The 26,267-nt window shown below is 40.5% G+C and overlaps 1 protein-coding gene across 7 annotated transcripts in view; it reads right to left on the reverse strand.

Annotated features, from left to right (window-relative positions):
* The window catches only part of shank2b (SH3 and multiple ankyrin repeat domains 2b), a 173,620-nt gene that overhangs the window by 8,929 nt on the left and 138,424 nt on the right, over positions 1–26,267 (reverse strand). For 3 of the 7 annotated variants that reach the window (XM_058397080.1, XM_058397081.1, XM_058397082.1), the window contains 4 exons: positions 4,903–5,038; positions 4,386–4,466; positions 395–519; positions 42–153 (listed from right to left, as the gene is read on the reverse strand). In XM_058397080.1, the coding sequence (XP_058253063.1) occupies positions 42–153; positions 395–519; positions 4,386–4,466; positions 4,903–5,038 (454 nt within the window). Of the gene's footprint in view, positions 1–41; positions 154–394; positions 3,001–4,385; positions 4,467–4,902; positions 5,039–26,267 lie in introns of those variants that run through there. The other 4 variants (XM_058397084.1, XM_058397085.1, XM_058397086.1 and 1 more) reach the window with 4 other exon arrangements.

Consider the following 26,267-nt stretch of genomic DNA (forward strand, 5'->3'; position numbering starts at 1 on the left):
CATGATTTATTTATTTTATTTATTTTTTATTGAATACTTGCCTATCGATGTCTGTCTGCGGATGGTTCCTTTTGGTATTCCCAAGAACGGGCCTTTAGGAGTTGCTGTTACCGATGGGGAATCCACTGATATATCCTGGCTGTTGCACAGTGACTGCACAACAGCAAAAATAAGTGTGTTAAGACAGAGTGTTTTATTCCACTTTTACCGTAGACAAAGATATTCTAGACAATTGCATACTTCAAAACTTAAATATAATAAATATATAAAACATATATTAAAAATAATAATAAAAAGTAATTACCAACCTCCTCTACCAAACCACTCATAATTTTTCACTACTACTCATTTTGCATGAAACAAATATCATTATTGGAGCAAAGGTCATGCTTACATTCATTTCTGGGGCCACAGCAAAGCACCTGCTTGTGGGGCGTGGTTTAACAGCTGCCACCCTCACGTCCACGTTCGCATTGTCCCACACCGGTTTCTGGGGTGGGACAACCTCCTCCACTTTATCTGCAAATCAGCACAGTTTCTATTTAGGGATCAGGAAGCGACAGGACACTATGTCTAATAAAATCAAGCCATTATCCTCTCACAGGATGTAAGGAATAAAAAAAGAACCCAAACCAAGCAAGGGAGAGGAGACAGAAATAAGTACATTGACATTGGTCAAGGTCAAAGCCGTGCAAGCTCTTCCCGATTCCATGGGAATGTGTCTCAGCGGCCACTGCACAACATGCTAGCGGTAGCGTTTGCTTTCATACAGCTCCCATGCATGGGAAATGATTACTTAGGGTGACGTGAAAAACAATCCTCTTCTTCTGAGCCACAATATCTGAAAGCTGATCATCTACACAGGGGCGGAGGAGAGGGAAGTTCAGTGTCGCATTTGCTGCCATCACATTTGTAAAGTGTGCATCTGATTACACGCACTCACACATACACTCACACACACACACAATTTATATATATCAAATCCTTCTCTATTATGATGTCATATTCCTGTTCAACATAACTAGGTTTCTAATACTGACGCGCACCATGGACATCTTAAACAGCGCCTGTGTACCTACACAGCACTGATGTCTGCCGTTTCTGTGTTTCTCTGTTTGTTCTCTGTTTCTATCCATTCCGTTCAAAGCATGACGGGAGAAGTAAGATCATTTCATCTGCTCATCGACGTTAAAACGAGCGCCAGCAGCTCTGCACTGAAAATATGGCATTACATTTTGCAGGTGGATTGTTGCTATATTAGACGTCTGCAGCAAGATTTCCATGACAACACCTCATTGCAGAATGATTCAAAGCTGTAGAGGGTCCTCTTACAATGACGGGTAGCTAGAACGCTAGCACATCCTCATTCTTTACCAGGAATCGGCTTTAACATTGAGACTGTAACACTTCCAGTGAGGCATATCAATTACTCGTAGAAGAAATCACTTCCATTTGCATTTTCTCAATGAAAAATAGAGATTCAGGTCTGCAGAGCATTCTTTTTGTTTTGGTGCAAATTCAGCATGAGTGGCTTGTTTGCTCTAGAATTCATCATGTATTTATATATATATATATTCTATTCAGTAATATGACTAAATATGAACAAATACAGATATGAATAACTATTTGATTTTTGTTGTCAAAAGTTTGCCAGAAGGGTTCATGGGGCATCTGGTTGAGACTAGGGGTGTGCATGAGGACTGGGATCCCATGGAGACTGAAAAAAGGTGCTGTGCCATGGGAGATTTATGCTTTCATGCAGGTCTGAGTGAGCGGTCAGATATGAAGCTTTCAAACTATGACAGATCAGAAAACCTTGACGCATTTACAGCATCCTTAGTAACCGACTGGTAAGGGGGCACAGTCATGGTTAAAGTAGTTTGTTTAAAGTTAAAACAAAATATCAGTGGTGGGCAAAAACAAAAATAAAGACAGCACATCTCTATTTGTGACCAAGTGATGCAGATGAGGTTGAGCAACTGTCAGAGCCAGAATTCACACTCCATGCTGACAGTGCCACATTTCTATCTCTTAGCGCCTTTCTAATGTTGTCCAGTGGTTTAGGCTAAGTCTGCTTGGGGTTTAGATACAGATAGTTGTAGCTGGATAGTTGGATAGATGGATAGTTGTAGCACTAAACAGATAGTGAAATTGTGTTAAAATCTCAACAAATAAATACACCAGTAAAAGATATGTACAGAGTTGAATATGCATTTGATCATTTAGTAAAGCCTGGCTGTAAAACTCACCCTTCTTTTTCCTCAAAGTAGCTTTAACATAAAAGAACATTCGGTTTTTATTCATGAACGGATATTCGCACATCATTTACATAAAAGAAGAGGAATTCAAAACAGATGGAGGGCATCAGAATGGCATTAAACCTGGATAAAATGTAATGCCATATCACATCGTTCCATGACCTTCATGCAACAGATTATGCTACACAAAATCTAGCAGAACCAGACAGGACAGATCGAACAGTTTACAAGACACAGAAACATATTCAGGTAAACTTATTAAAATGAAATATTAGTTTGTTTGTTTTTTTAGTGTAATGCGGTACAAATAAACGGGTTCAATTTAACAGAGAAAACTGAAACCAGGAGGAAATACCCATGTCAGTGATGCTTTCTAACTTATTTAACTTCTAGAAATCAGAGAACAAATTCATGCAACCTGGCACTGTAAAGCGAGAGCTGATCAGGCTATAAATACATTTATATAAATATATAAATAGGAATACATTTCTCTGCTTTTCTGCTCTCAGTGGGGGTTTTTGATACTAAAACACAGAACTGACTGGAAGATGTGTTCTTAAAAATATATCATGATCCAGAAAGATAATACAGACTAATTTATGTTCATTACAGAAACAGGTATAGACCACAACCAGCTATATTCTGTGACTCAGAAACCACACACACACACACACACACACACACACACAGGGTATGAGCATGCTGTCTAATTACAATGGAAGTATAAACTTACCTTTATCCACTTTTTCAGCCAAAAAAAGGAAAAACAGGAGACAATAACACACATTATTTGAGTTCTGAATTATTTGAGTTCTGTCAAATCAGACCTATCAGCTAACGGCACTAAACTTGAGTTACATTAGGGAACAAGTCCAGGAAACATAATAGCCATAATGTAATGTAAGTGCTTCTAAGGCTAACTACTAACACTAATCTGTGTTTGATTCACGTGTCACATGCTAGCATTCAGACTAGCTTCATTGGCAGATTAGCAAAGCAAGCAAGCTCTACTAGCTAAATGATCTGCACTAACGATTTCCACCTCTTCCATCCAAGCTTCTTTTTTCTTCATAATGACTGTACACACATTTGACAAGAGGCTGTATATAACAGGATAAGATTAAACTATGGTTGTGCAGTTTTTTGTGCATCAAACTGTAAAGTCATCAGTGGGGAACTAAAGAAATATACACTGATCAAGCATAACATTATGACCAAATGAGTAATATTGTGTCGGTCCCCCTTTGTGGCCAAAACAGCCCTGACCCGTCCTGCACTGTGTATTCTGACCCCTTTCTATCAGAACCAGCATTAACTTCTTCAGCAGTTTGAGCAACAGTAGCTCGTCTGTTGGATCGGATCACACGGTCCAGCCTTCTCTCCCCACGTGCATCAGTGAGACTTGACCGCCCATGACCCTGTCACCAGTTCACCATTGATCCTTCCTTGGACCACTTTTGATAGATACTGACCACTGCAGACCAGGAACACCCCACAAGAGCTGCAGTTTTGGAGATGCTCTGATCCAGTGGGCTAGCCATCACAATTTGGCCCTTCATCAAACTCACTCAAATCCTTACGCTTGTCCATTTTTCCTGCTTCTAACATCAACTTTGAGGACAAAATGTTGACTTGCTGCCTAATATATCCCACCCACTAACAGGGGCCATGATGAGGAGATCATCAGTCTTATTCACTTCACCTCTCACTGCTCACAATGTTATGGCTGACTGGTGCTGGTATTAAAATACATTAAATATTTAAAATAATGGGATAGGTGAGTGTAAGTGTGTATGGGATAGGTGGAGCCTAAAGAGTTATTCAAGAAAGCCACTACGATACACGTCACTGACCGAAAGCCACACATTCTTTTTTAGGTCAGCATCTTAAAACTCATGGATCATCTAAACCAGTCTCGGTATTTAATTAAAGGCTGGCAGAAGTTATCGTTAGTCTCAAAATCCAGTTACAGTTTTTCTCTTCAGTATCCCACAGAGGCCAGAGCAGATATTTACCAAGGCATCAGAAATCAAAATCAAAATTATATTACAGAAAATTATATTTTAATGTAGAGCACATTCCTTTAATCACTGTTTAACCATTTTTGTGCTGGTGTATGGTGCTTACCCAAGTCCTCCAGTTCTGAGGTCATGGATTTGGAGCGTGTGGACAGTGCAGTGGATGGGGCTCTCCTTGGAGGGGCCGGAGCTTAAGCAGCAAATTTAAGAAAACGTGAAATTAACCATGAGCCAGCATTTGGTATATTAATCTCAACTTAATTCGGTACATTGAAATGATATGAAAAGGTCACAGAGTTCTCTTTCTGAACAGAATTAGTAATAGGGATAGTGATTGTAATAGATTTTGTGGCTCTTGAGTGATGCAACAGTTCGAATCCGACTGTTTCCACAGACATCTGTGGTCAGGAGTCCAAGAGAGCAAAATAAATTATAGTTGTGAGCTGAATCGCTAAAGCATTCTTCACAAAAAAAAAAAAATCAAAACTATTATGGGAAGCGATAATCTCTTGATATGAGGAGAGGTTTCAGATTTATTAATAACACCAGAGCAGCTTTTTCAGGCTGATCAATAAGATGTAAATATGAAAGGAGTTCAATGAAAAGACCCACGGTAATGAATGTACCTTTTTTTCGTGCCGTATCATCAGGATCAGGATTTCTGCTGACAGTCACGACTTTGATGATGAGATGATTTCCCCCGTGACGGATCATATTAACCACCTGTTTGTGGCCCACCTTCACCACGTTGTCCTTGTTAACCTGGACAGGAAATATGGAGGAGAACCAAACATCTAAATCTGTTCAATATCAGACCACAGTGCAGAATTTCCTTTTTTATATATGTAAAAACTTGATATTAAGCACATTTCTAACCAAATATTTTGGTATATGACTCATAATGTGCTATAGAGATTATTTATATCACTTTATTTTTAAGGGCGTTATACACTATATTGGCAAAAGTTTTGGGACGTCTGCCTTTCCATGCACATGAATGTAATATGGAGTTGTCCCGCCCTTTGCAGCTATAACAGCTTCAACTCTTCTGGGAAGGCTTTCCACAAGGTTTAGGAGTGTGTTTATGGGAATTTTTGACCATTCCTCTAGAAGCACATTTGTGAGGTCAGGCACTGATGTTGGACGAGAAGGTCTGGCTCACAGTCTCCACTCTAATTCATCCCAAAGGTGTTCTATGGGGTTGAGGTCAGGACTCTGTGCAGGCCAGTCAAGTTCCTCCACACAAAACTCACTCATCCATGTCTTTATGGACCTTGCTTTGGTCACTGGTGTGCAGTCATGTTGGAACAGGAAGGGGTCATCCCCAAACTGTTCCCACAAAGAGCATGAAATTGTTCAAAATGTCTTGGTATGAAGCTGAAGCATTAAGAGTTCCTTTCACTGGAACTAAGGGGCCGTTTGGAGGGATGTCCCAAAACCTTTGGCGATATAGTGTATGTCTGTCCTGTTATGTGACTAGAGGCATGGGTTTTACAGATGCAAGAGATAGAAGTCAAGGAGGCTATATCATCTTGATATGAGGTTTTATTAAGACTATAGATATGTATATTTCACATACACACAAGAAACTTTATAAGTTTTGATTTTTAAAATCTGACCCACTTGTCCACCTAACAGAGCTCATATGTGTTATGGTATAAACTAGGTGGTAGTCAAATGATAGATAGATAGATAGATAGATAGATAGATAGATAGATAGATAGATAGATAGATAGATAGATAGATAGATAGATAGATAGATAGATAGATAGATAGATAGATAGATAGCTTTATTCATCCCAAAGGGAAATAGTGAATTTTATGTTTCATAGCTCTACTATATGACTGTTTGCAGCACAGCATTTTCTTTTTTTTGTAGTATAAAGCCACTGAGATAATGAGATAATGGTCTCAGCAGGGCTTCCCTGCTAAAATACAGTCTAACAATAGTAGCGTGGAAATAGCAATCTAATGGCAGGCAAAGCGGCTACGTTCACAAATTCTGATGTTTGGCCCAGATGTGGTTTTTCAGCTTTGTTTTTATGTTTTTAACTGACTCATATGTGTCCTTAGTCTAAAAAGATCTGCTCTGAAACAACACACATAGTAAAATCTTCCAGACTGATAACATTACGTCCATGTGTCAGGAAACTGCTAACATCAATTCACTTCCATTTTATTCGTGTTGCACTTTTAACACCGCCATAAAACAGCTTCAAAGAAATATATAAATTCAGGATATAAATTTTAAAGTTATACATTTATTCCTAATCACCAATAACTGTGGTAAGGAAAAAGTCCCTGAGATGAGGATAAGGAGAAAACTTTGAGTCAAAAGGAAAACCCATACTGATCTCGGGGACAGATAGTGTCATACTCGCTAGACATGCTTTACAGGGATTAATACTAATACATTTAAATATTAGCCTAACATTAAACTTTTTTTTTATACTATTTCTTTTTGTACTATATTTCTTATGTTCTGTAAAGCTGCTTTGAGACAATGTCCATTGTTAAAAGCACTGTACAAATCAAACTGAATTTTCAGCTGAAAAATTTTGTGCTGAAATTTCTGCACACTTGCTTGTGAGTGGCTCATGATGAGAAGGTACAAAAATACATGTTATACAGTTACTACTGGTATTTCTGCAACAATTCAGGTGTTGTTTTTCGGGGTTGGGCTCGGCCCCTTAGTTCCAGTGAAAGGAACTCTTAATGCTTCAGCTTCATACCAAGACATTTTGAACAATTTCATGCTCTTTGTGGGAACAGTTTGGGGATGACCCCTTCCTGTTCCAACATGACCGCACACCAGTGACCAAAGCAAGGTCCATAAAGACATGGACGAGTGAGTTTGGTGTGGAGGAACTTGACTGGCCTGCACAGAGTCCTGACCTCAACCCCATAGAACACCTTTGGGATGAATTAGAGTGGAGACTGAGAGCCAGACCTTCTCGTCCAACATCAGTGCCTGACCTCACACATGCGCTTCTAGAGGAATGGTCAGAAATTCCCTTAAACACACTCCTAAACCTTGTGGAAAGCCTTCCCAGAAGAGTTGAAGCTGTTATAGCTGCAAAGGGCGGGACAACTCCATATTACACTCATGTGCATGTAGAAGGCAGACGTCCCAATACTTCTGGCAATATAGTGTAAATGAGAGTCTGAAGAGTTAAACCAGAATAGTGTGAATTTAACGTCCACTAGAGGTTTATGAAAATTTCACATTTACAGTTAATCTGTGGAATACTTTTGCACATTTGAATAATGGGACAATTTAAAAATATTTTGTGAACAACAACTTTGTGCACTGAATCAGAATTTAGCTCTTAGGCATGCAATGTGAACACAAGCAGAATGGATCAAAAACTGATCTATTTGAATAATACATACCTTTTTTGACCCTATCAAAATAAACAAATAAATAAATGAAATATAGCTTAGTTATTAATTTGTGCTGGGTTTATAGTGAATTGTGCCTGCTGTTTATACTGTAGTGCTTGTCTGTGTTTGGGATGTCATTAACGCCCACGCAAATTAAAACCAAAAGAAAAAACAAACAAACAAACAAACCATTACTGTGATTCCTTTGTGCTGATTTGTGCCATGCAAACATTTTCATGTCCGTTTGAGTTTTTGACACATTACACATCTATTCACTGTGATATCACTCTCAGCTATTAACCTACATTAATATATGCGAGGAATAACACAGAACAGACATGCAGGTATTACAAAAATAATATAAAGTGGATTATTTTCAAATAATAGCATGGTATAGAGAGTTATTCTGTTAACATCACAGTGATTTTCCAATTATTACAATGTTTAATGGCTTATAGTTAGGACATTAATATTATGGAACATCCAGGAGAGAATTTAGTTCCTGTTATCACTTATGCTGTAGCTGTGATATATAAAATCATGAGTAGTGACCGGTGAAGTGAATAAGACTCTCCTCATCATGGCACCTGTTAGTGGGTGGGATATATTAGGCAGCAAGTCAACATTTTGTCCTCAAAGTTGATGTTAGAAGCAGGAAAAAATGGACAAGTGTAAGGATTTGAGCGAGTTTGACAAAAGGGCCAAATTGTGATGGCTAGACCACTGGATCAGAGCATCTCCAAAACTGCAGCTCTTGTGGGGTGTTCCCGGTCTGCAGTGGTCAGTATCTATCAAAAGTGGTCCAAGGAAGGAACAGTGGTGAACCGGTGACAGGGTCATGGGCGGTCAAGGCTCATTGATGCACGTGGGGAGAGAAGGCTGGACCGTGTGATCCGATCCAACAGACGAGCTACTGTTGCTCAAACTGCTGAAGGAGTTAATGCTGGTTCTGATAGGAAGGGGTCAGAATACACAGTGCATCACAGTTTGTTGCGTATGGAGCTGCATAGCCGCAGACCAGTCAGGGTGCCCATGCTGACCCCCGTGCACCGCCGAAAGCAGCAATGGGCACACGTTGCTTACCTGGGGAACACATGGCACCAGGATGCACTATGGGAAGAAGGCAAGCCGGCGGAGGCAGTGTCCTGCTTTGGTCAATGTCCTGCTGGGTTACACTACTTTGAATAAAATTAAAACTGCTTGGGAAAAAGACCTAAATCTGACACTGTCAGATGACACATGGAACTCGATTCTCAAGCTCGTCAACTCGACTTCTTTATGTGCCCAGCACTCTTTATTAGAGTTTAAGGTTGTACATAGGGCTCATTTCTCCAAAGTTAAGCTCTCTACCCAGACGTCAACCCCTGCTGTGATAAATGTAAAAATGGAGAGGTGTCTCTCATTCATATGTATTGGACATGCCCTAATTTGGAAAAATTCTGGAGGAATTCTGTCTTTAAAACCCAGTCTCGTGTACTGAGATGTGATCTTGAACCAGACCCACTGGTTGCTCTTTTTGGCTTTACTGGAGAGGATGACAGGCATCTAACCCCAGCTAAATGTTGATTATTGTCTTTTGCATCCCTCTTGGCCAGGCATTCTCTTTCATTTAAGTGGAAGGATACCACCTCTCCCACTCACGCCCAGTGGCTCAGAGATATTATGTCCTGTTTGTCCCTGGAGAAGATTATTTATTCAGTCCATAATTCGGGTTTGAAATTTCAGCAGGTGTGGAGGCCCTTCCTTCACTTTTTTCAAATAAATTTATAGTTTAATCTCCCCTTTTATTTATTTGATTGTTTGGTTTCTCATGTGTATGGATTTTTATTTTTCTTTATTTTTTTCTTTTCCTTTCTCCTCTTGCTCTTTTTTTTGCACACATAACCTAGACTTCCAGCTCCAGTTGTTTTTTCTCTTTTTCAATGTATTCATTTTTATTATCTTCTTTCTCTTTTTGTTTTTCAATTATGCTTGGTGTTTAGCCTTTTCTCTCTCTCTCTTTTTTTTTGACATGTAAGGCTGGCTTGGAGTTGGGGTTGGATGGGGGCCATAGAGGTGTGTGCTAGGGGTTTATAAATAAGATAATCCAAGTGTGCCTTAAAAAGCACACCACATATCTGCTGTGTATGTCATTTCCCTGTTTAAAAATCAATAAAAATATTGTTGAAGAAAAATGTTCTGCTGGGAAACCTTGGGTCCTATCGTCCATGTGGATGTTACTTTGACACGTACCACCTACCTAAGCACTGTTGCAGACCATCTACACCCTTTCATGGAAACGGTATTCCCTGATGGCTGTGATAAATTGTCTTCTAACAAAATTCCACCACATCCATGATTAGCCTATAGGTTTCACTTATACATGTTTTTAGAAATCTGTTTAAAATGACCCATCTTCTGATCAGATTCAAGAATTCATTATTAGTCTTAGATTATTTAGGTTGTCTAGTGTGTTACTGAAGAAACAGTAATGTTTAAGGTACAGCGTTAAAGCAGCACTTGTTTAAGGTTTTATGAATGTCTGGACCTTTTTGTTCTTTGTTATGTGGTTATTATTGTCACAACAAATATGCAGGAAGAACAACACGGCCATGTAAAGAGAAAGACCTTTTCTAGCTGCAATATAAAAAAACATTTTAAAAAAACTCACAAGAATCTGTGACTACAATCTTGGGAAGATAAAACCATATGAAATGCAGACTGTCTAAAATCGGCCCTGCTGCCTAAAAAAAGCCATTAAAATAAACTATATTTCCAAACGGTTTTGGGACGTCTGCCTTTCCATGCACGTGAATGTAATATGGAGTTGTCCCGCCCTTTGCAGCTGTAACAGCTTCAACTCTTCTGGGAAGGCTTTCCACAAGGTTTAGGAGTGTGTTTATGGGAATTTTTGACCATTCCTCTAGAAGCGCATTTGTGAGGTCAGGCACTGATGTTGGACGAGAAGGTCTGGCTCACAGTCACGTTGAAGTCATGTTGCAACAGGAAGGGGTCATCCCCAAACTGTTCCCACAAAGCATGAAATTGTCCAAAATGTCTTGGTATGAAGCTGAAGCATTAAGAGTTCCTTTCACTGGAACTAAGAGGCTGAGCCCAACCCCTGAACTCAAGGATTTTGAGGGGTGTCCCAAAACTTTTGGCAACATAGTGTATTAGACAGAAATCTTTACAATATTATACAGTATTATTATTCTGCAGAAAAGTAGAGCAAGCCCAGCACTAAGTGACACCCTGGACATCAACACTTGTGACCATGTTCATCTCATGCTGATTTTGGTGCTCTGCCCTTGCACAAATTCACCACCTGTCATTCACACATTTGTGTTTTTTCCTTCACTAATCTCTGCACGGATATAAAAGATCTCTGTAAGTGCCATGTGGTCTGATTCATGGTTGCATGTTGCTCTCTGGGAGGAGGGTTGTGTACGTGTAACATCTTGTTTTATTGACGAGCTTGAATAAAAAAAACAACTCCAATTCCAACTCATTCTAATTATTCTCCAAACACTCGCTAACACTTCACAGAGAGCTGACAGAGACAAAGCTGCTGAGTGTCTCTGAAAAGCCAGATAATCTACTTGGCTTAAACTTTAAGTGGAGGCATAAAATCTCCTGATGCGTTATTACTCCTCAATTTGTCCTGCATAAAAAGAGGAAAATCCCTGCCAGAGGTGCTAAATATGAATGGGCGTTAAACACTGTTTCACCCACTCCACTGAGGTAATATAGCAGCCTGATCCTGACACAGTTAGTTAGAATAATGAAACTCAAAAGTGGTATTAACTAACTAACCCTAGGAGTGTGTTTATGGGAACTATCTAGAAGTTTATAGTTTATCTAGAAGCACATTTGTGAGGTCAGACACTGATTGATGAGACTGTTGGACGAGAAGGTCTGGCTCACAGTCTCCACTCTAATTCATCCCAAAGGTGTTCTATGGGGTTGAGGTCAGGACTCTGTGCAGGACAGTCAAGTTCCTCCACACCAAACTCACTCATCCATGTCTTTATGGACCTTGCTTTGGTCACTGGTGTGCAGTCATGTTGAAACAGGAAGGGGTCATCCCCAAACTGTTCCCAAAAAGTTGAGACCTTGAAATTGTCCAAAATGTCTTGGTATGAAGCTGAAGCATTAAGAGTTCCTTTCACTGGAACTAAGGGGCCGAGCCCAACCCCTGAATTCATGATTTGGAGGGGTGTCCCAAAACTTTTGGCAATATAGTGTAAGAATTATATTGTGTGTGTGTGTGTGTCAGAATTTGTAACCTATTAGAGGTCAGTAAGGTCCTAAGTGTGACTGGATAAGTGGATGAAAAAAGTTAGGTGGTAGTGAGTGAGTTTATATTCCGTTCAGAACGCCTGTGTCTGTGTTTTTGTCCATCCTTCTTCAAGAAGATTCCAGGCCAGATTACTTATTATTATTGACCAAACTCAGCAGTTGTCTGGTCATTTCAGTCCCGTCTGGACACACACAGTGTTCTCTATATGTGATCAATCGATGACACATATGCTTTTTTACTTTTGATCAGTCAGCATGCCTCTACGATCACACATTAAACTCGTCTCTCAAACAGACTTTCAGACAAACAAACGGAGCTAAAAAAACATACTTCCAACACTTTCTTCCTCAGCGAACACTATTGTATCAGTCTGCACCAGCATCATGCTCAGGTAGGAAGTGCAGAGCACACAGTCAGAAGGGCTTCAGAAGATAATCTAGTTCCTGACTGATTGATTTATTCTTTCAGATTTAGCAAGAGTTCTGGCCCGGGTCATGAGAATCTGCGGGATATCTTGGAGAACGCTGGGTGAGAAACAGGAATAGAGCTCATCACAGGGCACCATGCTCACACACATTGACACCTTGAGACAAATTATAGTAGCCAATCCACCTAGCTCCAGGAAAACCTGGACCAGAGAAACAATAGTCCAGGCTCAGGATCAGAGTAGAGAATGTAGAGCTGTGAGACGGCAACACTGCCCGCTATAACACTGCCCTCTATAACACTGCCCGCTATAACACTGCCCTCTATAACACTGCCCTCTATAACACTGCCCACTATAACACTGCCCTCTATAACACTGCCCTCTATAACACTGCCCGCTATAACACTGCCCGCTATAACACTGCCCTCTATAACACTGCCCTCTATAACACTGCCCTCTATAACACTGCCCGCTATAACACTGCCCTCTATAACACTGCCCTCTATAACACTGCCCTCTATAACACTGCCCGCTATAACACTGCCCGCTATAACACTGCCCTCTATAACACTGCCCTCTATAACACTGCCCACTATAACACTGCCCGCTATAACACTGCCCTCTATAACACTGCCCACTATAACACTGCCCTCTATAACACTGCCCTCTATAACACTGCCCGCTATAACACTGCCCGCTATAACACTGCCCTCTATAACACTGCCCTCTATAACACTGCCCTCTATAACACTGCCCGCTATAACACTGCCCGCTATAACACTGCCCGCTATAACACTGCCCTCTATAACACTGCCCGCTATAACACTGCCCTCTATAACACTGCCCTCTATAACACTGCCCGCTATAACACTGCCCGCTATAACACTGCCCTCTATAACACTGCCCTCTATAACACTGCCCGCTATAACACTGCCCGCTATAACACTGCCCGCTATAACACTGCCCTCTATAACACTGCCCGCTATAACACTGCCCGCTATAACACTGCCCTCTATAACACTGCCCGCTATAACACTGCCCTCTATAACACTGCCCGCTATAACACTGCCCTCTATAACACTGCCCGCTATAACACTGCCCACTATAACACTGCCCGCTCTAACACTGCCCTCTATAACACTGCCCTCTATAACACTGCCCGCTATAACACTGCCCTCTATAACACTGCCCGCTATAACACTGCCCGCTATAACACTGCCCGCTATAACACTGCCCTCTATAACACTGCCCGCTATAACACTGCCCTCTATAACACTGCCCGCTATAACACTGCCCTCTATAACACTGCCCTCTATAACACTGCCCGCTATAACACTGCCCTCTATAACACTGCCCTCTATAACACTGCCCGCTATAACACTGCCCTCTATAACACTGCCCTCTATAACACTGCCCGCTATAACACTGCCCTCTATAACACTGCCCGCTATAACACTGCCCTCTATAACACTGCCCTCTATAACACTGCCCGCTATAACACTGCCCGCTATAACACTGCCCGCTATAACACTGCCCGCTATAACACTGCCCTCTATAACACTGCCCTCTATAACACTGCCCTCTATAACACTGCCCGCTATAACACTGCCCGCTATAACACTGCCCTCTATAACACTGCCCTCTATAACACTGCCCGCTATAACACTGCCCGCTATAACACTGCCCTCTATAACACTGCCCTCTATAACACTGCCCGCTATAACACTGCCCGCTATAACACTGCCCGCTATAACACTGCCCTCTATAACACTGCCCGCTATAACACTGCCCTCTATAACACTGCCCGCTATAACACTGCCCTCTATAACACTGCCCTCTATAACACTGCCCGCTATAACACTGCCCTCTATAACACTGCCCGCTATAACACTGCCCGCTATAACACTGCCCTCTATAACACTGCCCTCTATAACACTGCCCGCTATAACACTGCCCGCTATAACACTGCCCTCTATAACACTGCCCTCTATAACACTGCCCGCTATAACACTGCCCGCTATAACACTGCCCGCTATAACACTGCCCTCTATAACACTGCCCTCTATAACACTGCCCTCTATAACACTGCCCGCTATAACACTGCCCGCTATAACACTGCCCTCTATAACACTGCCCTCTATAACACTGCCCGCTATAACACTGCCCTCTATAACACTGCCCTCTATAACACTGCCCTCTATAACACTGCCCTCTATAACACTGCCCGCTATAACACTGCCCTCTATAACACTGCCCTCTATAACACTGCCCTCTATAACACTGCCCACGATAATAAAATGTATATGAAGCTGTTGGTGTTGAGCTAATTTACCAAATAAGTGAAAACTGTATTTAACAGCTGTCTGCAAAATGCACTTAGAAAAGTTATTTTTGTTTTTCCACAATCATGGATTTAATGAAGTCCAACAGACATTAACATTTATACTCCAATAAAAATCCTGTTGCTAGAGCAGAAACTAGAAACAATTGGATCATCTGTTAGCATTCTCCTGAGCAGCATAGCATGAAATTAGCACAGCTCTATAAAAAAAGATGAGCAGAAGATTTAAAAAGGAAGCTTTAAGATAACAGGAAACTTTAATCTACACAAAAGGTTATGTGAAATGAGACAGGGTAACCTAGGAAACGAGCCAGCACGCCAAACAGGGCTGCATGAGTGTGTGTGTGTGTGTGTGTGTGATTCATACATGCCATGTGTGAATGCAAGAAGGACTGGGAGGAGTCCAAACACAATTTAGCACACAAGAGGATTGAACATTGGCGTACACGAGTAAGAGTTATCACTCAAAACTACTCTATCTTTTTTCCCTAACAAAACTGAAAATGAGACAATTCGCATATTAATCAGGAATAATGTGCACAGCTGACTTCATACTGCCTGGAAGCTCCGCCCCTTCACAGAAGCTCTGCCCCTGGACTGGTGCATCCCTCTTGCTTTTTGTCATTGTAATTGGGGAATGTTTTGAGTTTTTATATATATATATATATATTATATGAGTTAGTTATCAAGAATTTATAAACTGGAAAATTGTGGACAAGGAAAATAGAATATCACACAATCCTTGTAAAATCTCCTCTCTGTTACATTGCATCACAGGAGTATTGTGGACATTTTGACAGCCGGGATCCGAGACCCATTTAGGCTTATTTCTGTTTCAATGTTTTTTATTATTTCATTTGGTTAAAATATATTAATGTTTTCTTAAAGCTGTGATATCAATGTGTAAACTAAATTCTGATCAAAATCCAGGCTTTCATCATTTTTAGCTGTTTTACAAAATTTGCCCTATATACACTGATCATCCATAACATTGTGACCAGTGAGAGGTGAAGTGAATAAGACTGAGTATCTCCTCATCATGGCCCCTGTTAGTGGGTGGGATATATTAGGCAGCAAGTCAACATTTTGTCCTCAAAGTTGATGTTAGAAGCAGGAAAAATGGACAAGTGTAAGGATTTGGGCGAGTTTGATGAAGCGCCAAATTGTGATGGCTAGACCACTGGATCAGAGCATCTCCAAAACTGCAGCTCTTGTGGGGTGTTCCCGGTCTGCAGTGGTCAGTATCTATCAAAAGTGGTCCAAGGAAGGAACAGTGGTGAACCGGAGACAGGGTCATGGGTGGTCAAGTTTCATTGATGCACGTGGGGAGCGAAGGCTGGCCCGTGTGATCCGATCCAACAGACGAGCTACTGTTGCTCAAACTGCTGAAGGAGGAGTTGCTTGTTCTGATAGAAAGGGATCAGAATACACAGTGCATCACAGTTTGTTGTGTGGGGGTCTGTATAGCCGCAGACCGGTCAGGGTGCCCATGCTGACCCCTGTGCACTGCCGAAAGCACCAACAATGGGCACGTGAGCATCAGAACTGGACCACGGAGCAATGGAAGAAGGTGGCCTGGTCTGATGAATCACGTTTTGTTTTACATCACGTGGATGGCCGGGTGCATGTGCGTCTCTGGGGAACACATGGCACCAGGATGCACTATGGGAAGAAGGCAACCTGGCGGAGGCAGTGTCCTGCTTTGGTCAATGTTCTGCTGGGAAACCTTGGGTCCTGCATCCATGTGGATGTTACTTTGACACGTACCACCTACCTAAGCATTGTTGCAGACCATCTACACCCTTTCATGGAAACGGTATTCCCTGATGGCTGTGGCCTCTTTCAGCAGGATAATGCACCGTGCCACAAAGCAGAAATGGTTTGATGACCACAACAACCAGTTTGAGGTGTTGACTCCACCTCCAAATTCCCCAGATCTCAATCCAATCCAGTATCTGTGGGATGTGCTGGACAAACAAATCTGATCCATGGAGACCCCACCTCACAACTTACAGGACTTAAAGGATCTGCTGCTAACATCTTGGTGCCAGATCCCACAGCACACCTTCAGGGATCTAGTGGAGTCTATGCCTCAACAGGTCAGAGCTGTTTTGGCAGCAAAAGGGGGACCAACACAATATTAGGCAGGTGGTCATAATGTTATGGCTTAACCTTGATTTCTTGCAAAATACTTAAAAATGAAAATGCAATAAGGACTTGGAAAAAAATAGACTGGTGATGATTAGTTGACTCAGTAACAGCTTTGACCTGATAAATATCCCAGCATCCTCAGCTCACCTCAATCACTTCATCTGGCATAATCTCATTATGCTGGACTGCCAATCCTATCAGAGCCACTTCATCTGGATCATTTCATTACATTAGACTGCAGATGTGGTCGCTAATCTATCTGAGCAGCCCACAAATCCCAAGATAAACAAACAAAATATTCTCATTATTAAGATTAAAATTACAAAAATGTATTTTTTTTTTTTTTAAAGTGGCAATTGCAATCTCTAACAAACACAAAAATTCCCATGAACCCTCAGACTAAACTGTGAACCCACAGATACACATAATGCTGACTGATAGGAGCGTGTGATGCGGTGTCCTGCACTTGATTAGGATCTGATGAAATTAGCGTCGGTTATCCCCTTGACACACAATCCACACAGAGGAAATAAAGCGGAAAACGATAAGCCATCCTTTTAGCTAATCATATCAGCTTTGTTCCCGGTTGTTCTGGTCACAGTCTTTCTTTCTCTCTCTCTCTCTCTGTCTCTCTCTCTCTCTCTCTCTCTTACACACAAATAGAAATACCTGCAGTCAGGCACACAGTGCAGTCCATAAGTACCAGGTCAGAGTCAGAGGTATTCCAGCATTGGAGTGAAATGGTTTGGTAAGCGACACAGCAACCATCTCATCTTCAAACTCTTGATATTTTTCCTAAATGATACACTATATCTACACTATATTGCCAAAGGTTTTGGGACGTCTGCCTTTACATGCACATGAATGTAATATGGAGTTGTCCCGCCCTTTGCAGCTATAACAGCTTCAACTCTTCTGGGAAGGCTTTCCACAAGGTTTAGGAGTGTGTTTATGGGAATTTTTGACCATTCCTTTAGAAGCACATTTGTGAGGTCAGGCACTGATGTTGGACGAGAAGGTCTGGCTCACAGTCTCCACTCTAATTCATCCCAAAGGTGTTCTATGGGGTTGAGGTCAGGACTCTGTGCAGGCCAGTCAAGTTCCTCCACACCAAACTCACTCATCCATGTCTTTATGGACCTTGCTTTGGTCACTGGTGTACAGTCATGTTGGAACAGGAAGGGGTCATCCCCAAACTGTTCCCACAAAGAGCATGAAATTGTCCAAAATGTCTTGGTATGAAGCTGAAGCATTAAGAGTTCCTTTCACTGGAACTAAGGGGCCGAGCCCAACCCCTGAAAAACAACACCTGAATTTTTGGCAATATAGTGTATCTCATTAATGTATCGTGTTAATTACTTGGAAATGCTTTGCTTCAATGGTTGCCTGATGACCCATATTCATTAAATGATTGGGTCGTGTACCAATACTATTAAACAATACTGTGTGGATTTCCTACTCATTTCATTTGCTGGAAGCCCACAGGGTTCAGGTGCAGATTTTACCCAGAAGCTATTGCCATATAATGAAATACAATTTTCAAACAACACAGACATAGACAGGGAAGCCTTAATAAAATTTATACTTGTTACTGAAAATGCCTTTTAAAATACATCAAATTTATGGAATTTCAGACATTTGACATTGCTATGACCTTGCCCTTGTTTGGATACAGACATATATATATATATATATATATATATATATATATATATATATATATATATATATATATATATATATATATATATATATATTCATATATGCAGATCAGCCACAACATAAAACCATCGGCGTAATATTATCAGGCTCCCTGTCGCCGGTTCACTGGTTGTCATTAATTAGTAGGTACTGACCACTGCATACTGGGAACACCTCACAAGACCTGCTGTTTTGGAGACCCTCTGAACCAGTCATCTAGCCATCACAATGACCCTTGTAAAAGTTGGCCAGATTCTTATTCTAACCCAGTATTCCTGCTTCCAATCTGCTTTGCCCCACCCCTTGAAAGGTCCCATTGTAATCAATGTTATTCACCTGTCAGTAGGTGTAATGTTTGAATGTCATTTTGAATGTAATGTAAATTCTTGCTATTAAATGTAGTCAGTACATTATCTCTCTACAAACTGGCAAAATGTTTTGCTAAATACTTCGTTTCAGGAGTAGACAAAAATGTGAAAACCAGAAACAGTGTCTGGCCTATAATGCTGCCCATTTTCCATTCCTGACTGCCTTGTTGCCACTTTAGCTTCAGGCTTGTCTTCAGGAAATGAAAGGCACTTCAGTTGCATGTCATGACTATTCTGCTTTTGGTGCTCTCTAGCAGTACATGTAGGGTTAGTGAATGAATGCTCATGAGTTTTTGAGATATTTGATTGAATCTGAGCAGTTAAACTGCTTCTATTCATTACACACTTCATCCTGCTGCTGCCATTACATCAGGCATATGTCCAAGAAGGGCCTGGACTACCGCCACCATGTTTCACTTGAGACTTGATGAACTATTTAGCACACTGTCGCTTGTCCTTTTTGTTCATCAGACTTTCCTGGGCGTTACATTAATTCTTTGTGACAGGGGAAAATTTACAGCATGGCAGTTTGCATCCCCTTCATGGAGCTTGCCAACCCAGGTCCCACTCCACTTCTCTAACAAGTGAAAATATGACACGTTTTTATTAAGCACAGTGTAACTGTGAAGTGGAGGCAGGCTTAGAATCCATATGCAGATGTTTATCAGTAAATCCACAAAAGAACAAGCAAAAATCCAAATCGGCAGACACAAAACGCAGAAGGAAAAACAGGCAAGCAATCATATATACCAGAAAGACCGACAGCGTATAAAGACTGTGAACCCAAAAGTACCGTGAGGGTTGAGCTGCTCAATACTTCATACTGCTCAGTTCCTCCACACCAATCTCACTCATCCATGTCTTTATGGACCTTGCTTTGTACACTGGTGTGCAGTCATGTTGGAACAGGAAGGGGTCATCCCCAAACTGTTCCCACAAAGAATTCCACTGTGCTGTAATGTATGTGCAGCGATAATAAAGGCCTCATGCCCTCATAATAAAGGCTTCATGCCCTCAGTTTATAAAGTAATAGATGATCAACTTTCAAGCCTGTGTTATGTAGCATCTTACAAGTCAAATCAAACAGAATAGCTGCATTTGTTTGTCAAACTGCCTAGATCCATCTATGCTCTGAGATCATTCTGGTGTATTTTCTTTTCTTTACATCACACCTATGTCTTCATCCTGTTCAGCTTTTGATGATCTATGAGGTTTACTGGTGTGTGTATAGAAAACGGAGATGGAAAATGGTTGATTTTGTGTCGTATCGATTCACTTCCAGGAAAATGAAGATGCACCTCTTCAAACACTTACACACACATTTACTCTCATCATACACACATCCATGCTCACATTCATCACCACACACACACACACGCACACACACGCACACAGCCTCAAATCCATTATATAACTCTGTCTATGATTATATAATGCCTCTTAGTGAATAAGACCACCCAGTTATCCACCAAGGCTGCAGCCCATAGACATTACTGACAAAACAGTGCTAAGTGTGTGAACTCTTCTGTTGCATAACAAGAAAAGGGTCCATCAGTACTAGACCAAGACACACACACACACACACACACAATGAACTATTCGCTGGATATTAATAGAAGCTCATAAAATACCATTCTGAAAATATTAAACCAAAAATACAAGAGCAGGCAAAGTCTGGTTAAACAAATTGATCTGAATGATAAAGTTAAATATAACACATTGTGGAATTTAAATCTCTGTGTGTACTGTTCTATTTCCACAGACAGAACAAACTCTCTATCTATCTACATATCTATCTATCTATCTATCTATCTATCTATCTATCTATCTATCTATCTATCTATCTATCTATCTATCTATCTATCTATCTATCAATCGATCCACACAGTATGTTTATATTTCTATATAAAATATAATATGATCACTATGACTCGTTTTTAGTAGAGAAAAGAACCCCCCCCCACCCCACACACACACCAAAATGGGGAACATCAGATCTTTTTTTTTTCAGCTAAAATGTTAAGCTAATGTATTACATTACCCAGGATTCCCATTAAGCCATGTAAATAAACAGGAAAGAAAGGGCAAAAACAGTAAATAAAATCATGAAGCTGCTTTACTGCTTCACTTCTGGATGAATTCAAGGCTACTGGTGGTATATTCTCTGTGTATTCACACACATACTGTACAAAGAATTAAAGACAAATACTTTTTACACTTGTCTTTAATCCGTGTAATTTTAAAGAACTTGTTAATAAAAAGGCTATTGTTTTGTTTTCAAATACTTACATTTCAGAGAAGCTAAATCCACTTTTTCAATCTGAAGTACAAAGTGCAAACTTTAGATTATTCAGCATAGTCAGAACAAAACTGTGAAACTCATCCAGACATTTCCAACTACATAAAAATCCATGCAAACATCTGGAAATGCTCGTATAATCAGGCTGGGTTCCTCCTGGTGTCTCCTGTGGACGGTTTGTGTAGGCAGTTTCTGGATGACAAAAGGAACTAATGCCACCGACTGGCCCTGCAATTTATTATATCCTGAGCATCTAAAGCCTCTATGGTGCACCACAGACTGTCCAGAAGCTCACTGATGTCCTGATGGATCAGCCTATATAATTATATATATATTTTACAATTAATATTTTTGTCTTTGTTTTATTTTGTAACTGACTAAGCTATTTATCTATCTATCTACATATCAATCTATCTATCTATCTATTTATCTATCTATCTACATATCTATCTATCTATCTATCTATCTATCTATCTATCTATCTACATATCAATCTATCTATCTATCTATTTATCTATCTATCTACATATCTATCTATCTATCTATCTATCTATCTATCTATCTATCTACATATCAATCTATCTATCTATCTATCTATCTATCTATCTATCTATCTACATATCAATCTATCTATCTATCTATTTATCTATCTATCTACATATCTATCTATCTATCTATCTATCTATCTATCTATCTATCTATCTATCTATCTATCTACATATCAATCTATCTATCTATCTATTTATCTATCTATCTACATATCTATCTATCTATCTATCTATTTATCTATCTATCTACATATCAATCTATCTATCTATCTATTTATCTATCTATCTACATATCAATCTATCTATCTATCTATCTATCTATCTATCTATCTATCTATCTATCTATCTATCTACATATCAATCTATCTATCTATCTATTTATCTATCTATCTACATATCTATCTATCTATCTATCTATCTATCTATCTATCTATCTATCTATCTATCTATCTATCTATCTATCTATCTATCTATCTATCTATCTATCTATCTATCTATCTATCTATCTATCTATCTAAATCTCTCCCTCCCTCTATCTATCTATCTGTCTGTCAGTATTCCCAATTATTTCCTTTGATTTTTGGTTCGTTTTGAATCCAGCCCTAAATGATTTTAAAATAATTTTGGTTTCCATTGATCATTGTCACATTTTGTCCTTAACGAATTACACAATATACAGTATATAAGTAACCATTTTCAACTTGAATATTTCATTCATCGAGATCCAGGTTAAGTTCTTTAAGTGTAATTCTTTTGAGCAGTGCGGAATAGCAAACACTCGATAACAACATCACTAGTGATTATCTAGGAGTGCAGAGGTTTTGTAGTGAACCAGTGAACGTGAATAGGTTTGTGTGTGTGTGTGTCTAAGTGAGCTATCAGGTCATGTGACAGATGATGATGAAGGCGATCACCCTTGCTGTTCTGTATTTGACAGAGGTCTATTTTGTGAGACAAACGGGTGTTTAAATCATGGCACTAGTTTCCAGTTTCCACCTGAAGGTAAGAATCTGTTGACCTAACATAACTGCTGAGCCAGCGTTTCCACGTGGACGTAACAGTTTAGTCTGTCACAATCAAAGTGCAAAAATTATCACATGCTTTCTGCTGGCAAAGAAAAAGACATGACATAAATCCCCAAACACCTCGATCCTCTAAAATAAAACATCTGCAGTCTCTGAACAGCTGCATTCAGTAAGGCTGATCAAACTGTAGGAAAAGTTCACACTATAAATAAGTCCATTTGAACCCTCGCCAGATTCCCTACCACATCTAAAACATCCGGGAGTGATAATTAGCTGGTGACAGTTTTCTTTCTCTGGTATTCACGTTAGCATTTTTTCAGCTGCACTGCAGATTTCTTCCCTTTTTTTTCACACAAACCCATCCTGAAGGAGAGAGACAGAGAGAGAGACAGAGAGAGAGAGAGAGAGAGAGAGAGAGAGAGAGAGAGAAATGGTGGAAATAAGGCTTGCTATCTATACTTGAGCTGGAGGTCCGTGCCATCGGTTCCGGTCCAAGCTGAAATTACTACCCGGCTCTCCAAATGAAATCACGCAATCTTTTCCCTTGTGCTTCTCTCCCGAAAGATACGAGCTCACTCTTTTGCCTTGAGTGGGCTAATTATGAAGAGCACAGAGAAACTGCTGTTTAGATACCATCTATACACACACACACACACTCCTCCTCCAGTCCACTGCTTTTACAGAGCCACCCGATAAGGAGAAGCTACAGAGTGGGTCTTATCTGAGCAGGAATGACCTGTGTTTAGTGAAAGGTTAAAATGATCAACTGTGTAATCAGATACGAACACAGAGAAGTCTATAACACTTGTACTGCTAGCTTTAATCCACAGCTAATCTATAAGCAGCAGTAGCAGCCAAAATGGAAACAACTGGGAGGAATAAATTTGTGAACGGAACACTTCTACTTGGGGAAAACACATGGTAAAAGGTTGATAAATGTATAATAAAAAACAGGCCATAGTTCTAAACATGAAATCTGTATTTATGTCCATTATTTAGCTGACGAAAGCTTATCAGACCTTGTGACTAACTACAGCATTTGAGTTTTAATTTTCCTGAAAGATTCCAGACTAATGCAAGAAACGTTCTTCAACAACACTGAAGATTTTTCTGTTATTAATTCGTCCGATGCTGGAAGAAGCACAGCTACGCTGAGTGAGGAGTCTTCTGAGGAATTGTGTTTACACGTTCAAAGCCTGACAGAGGGAGAGATTTTGGAGAAGATGAGCAGTGAGGGATGTGTGTGGTGAGAAACTGGGCATTTCTAAAAACAGATGGTGTTAAACCAAGGTTAAATATTTTAGCAACACAATATAAGAAATTACACCAGGCATTTTTTTAAATAAATCTAAGAAATAAACAGAGAAAGTCAAAATAAATGAAAACTGAACAATTAAATAATTAAAATGAAATAAGATTTCAACTTTGAGTGTATGAGACATAATGCAAGACACAAGCATGTGATCAAAAGCACAGTGTTTGATTATCATCCAGGATTGTGCCATATTGATTTTTCCCAGGATATATTTCTATTTTAAAACATCATGAGAAACAATTTAATCATCCAGAACAGGAAAATGAGCATTTCCACCATCTCAGTTTTAAAGAGTGGCTCACGTCTTATTTTAATGACGAAAAACAACTGCTCTTATGCCATATATTTATATATAATTACACAGATCAGCCATAACATTATGACCACCTGCCTAATATTGCGTTGCTCCCCCTTTTGCTGACAAAACCCGTTGAGGCCTGGACTCCACTAGATCCCTGAAGGTGTGCTGTGGGATCTGGCACCAAGATGTTAGCAGCAGATCCTTTAAGTCCTGTAAGTTGTGAGGTGGGGTCTCCATGGATGGGACTTGTTTGTCCAGCACATCCCACAGATGCTGGATTGGATTGAGATCTGGGGAATTTGGAGGCGGGGTCAACACCTCAAACTGGTTGTTGTGGTCATCAAACCATTCCTGAACCATTTCTGCTTTGTGGCACGGTGCATTATCCTGCTGAAAGAGGCCACAGCCATCAGGGAATACCGTTCCATGAAAGGGTGTAGATGGTCTGCAACAATGCTTAGGTAGGTGGTACGTGTCAAAGTAACATCCACATGGACGGTAGGACCCAAGGTTTCCCAGCAGAACATTGACCAAAGCAGGACACTTGTGTTCCCCAGGTAAGAGACGCACATGCACCCGGCCATCCACGTGACGTTAAAGAAAACGTGATTCATCAGACCAGGACACACTTCTTATATTGCCAGTTCTGATGCTCACAAGCCCATTGTTGGTGCTTTTGGTGGTGCACAGGGGTCAGCATGGGCACCCTGACTGGTCTGCAGCTATACAGCCCCATACACAACAAACTGTGATGCACTGTGTATTCTGACCCCTTCCTATCAGAACCAGCATTAACTTCTTCAGCAGTTTGAGCAACAGTAGCTCGTCTGTTGGATCGGATCACACGGGCCAGCCTTCACTCCCCACGTGCATCAATGAGCCTTGACCGCCCATGACCCTGTCACCAGTTCACCACTGTTCCTTCCTTGGACCACTTTTGATAGATACTGACCACTGCAGACCGGGAACACCCCACAAGCTTGCTCAAATCCTTATATGTATATCCGTATATAAATTTCTTAATGATAATGATTTTAGTGTTTTTTTGCAGAGCTCCTTGGCAGGTCTGGTAATATAATATAAGCTGTTATAAACATCACTGGATTCTGTGGCAAGGTAATATCATTTAGGGACAATAATACCGTTATGTTGAATATGCAGCAGGAAGTGTTTAACAGCACAATACACAATTAATGACATGACGCTATGCACACACCCACAAAATACCTTATAATAAATAATGTAATGCATAAAAAGCACAATACACAAAAAAGACACTGATACACAAAGGAATAATGGACCAATGAAAAAAGACTTATAACTTATCTGGTATCTGGAACCATACAGTGATGCAGCATTTATAAAGAGCTTTTAGATTATGCCACTTTACTCAACAAAGGTTCTGCTCAAAGCTGCATGGCTCTCAGCACCATACTCTCACACACACACACACACACACACACAGTACGGATGCTGGTTGCTAGGTGACCGCTGCTCCATGTTCCAACATCAGCACCCGTGTGGACCTGCTCGGCTCGGCCCTCTGCACGTTAACTGATAATCTGCTGCATCCGCAAACAGATAGGTTTTCTCAGTGCTACCTCTCCCAAAACAAAATGCAGGAGATAACCAAGAAGGTATGCTGGTCTGGTGAAATGCGGTGCCATTATGGAGCTATAAGGAAATCTCACAGCTGATGCTGCATCACTCTGCGACCGAGAGAACTTTCCAGAACAGCGGTGTACAGGCAGGAAACAAAAGGACCTCCTTAAAATGCGAAGATGAGCAATGCAGATCACTGAAATCCTGGACGATAGCGCTCTCAGTTCACCATGATCACTGGCTAATGTTT

Source organism: Hemibagrus wyckioides, linkage group LG08 (assembly GCF_019097595.1).
Source record: "Hemibagrus wyckioides isolate EC202008001 linkage group LG08, SWU_Hwy_1.0, whole genome shotgun sequence".
NCBI classification, from domain to species: domain Eukaryota; kingdom Metazoa; phylum Chordata; class Actinopteri; order Siluriformes; family Bagridae; genus Hemibagrus; species Hemibagrus wyckioides.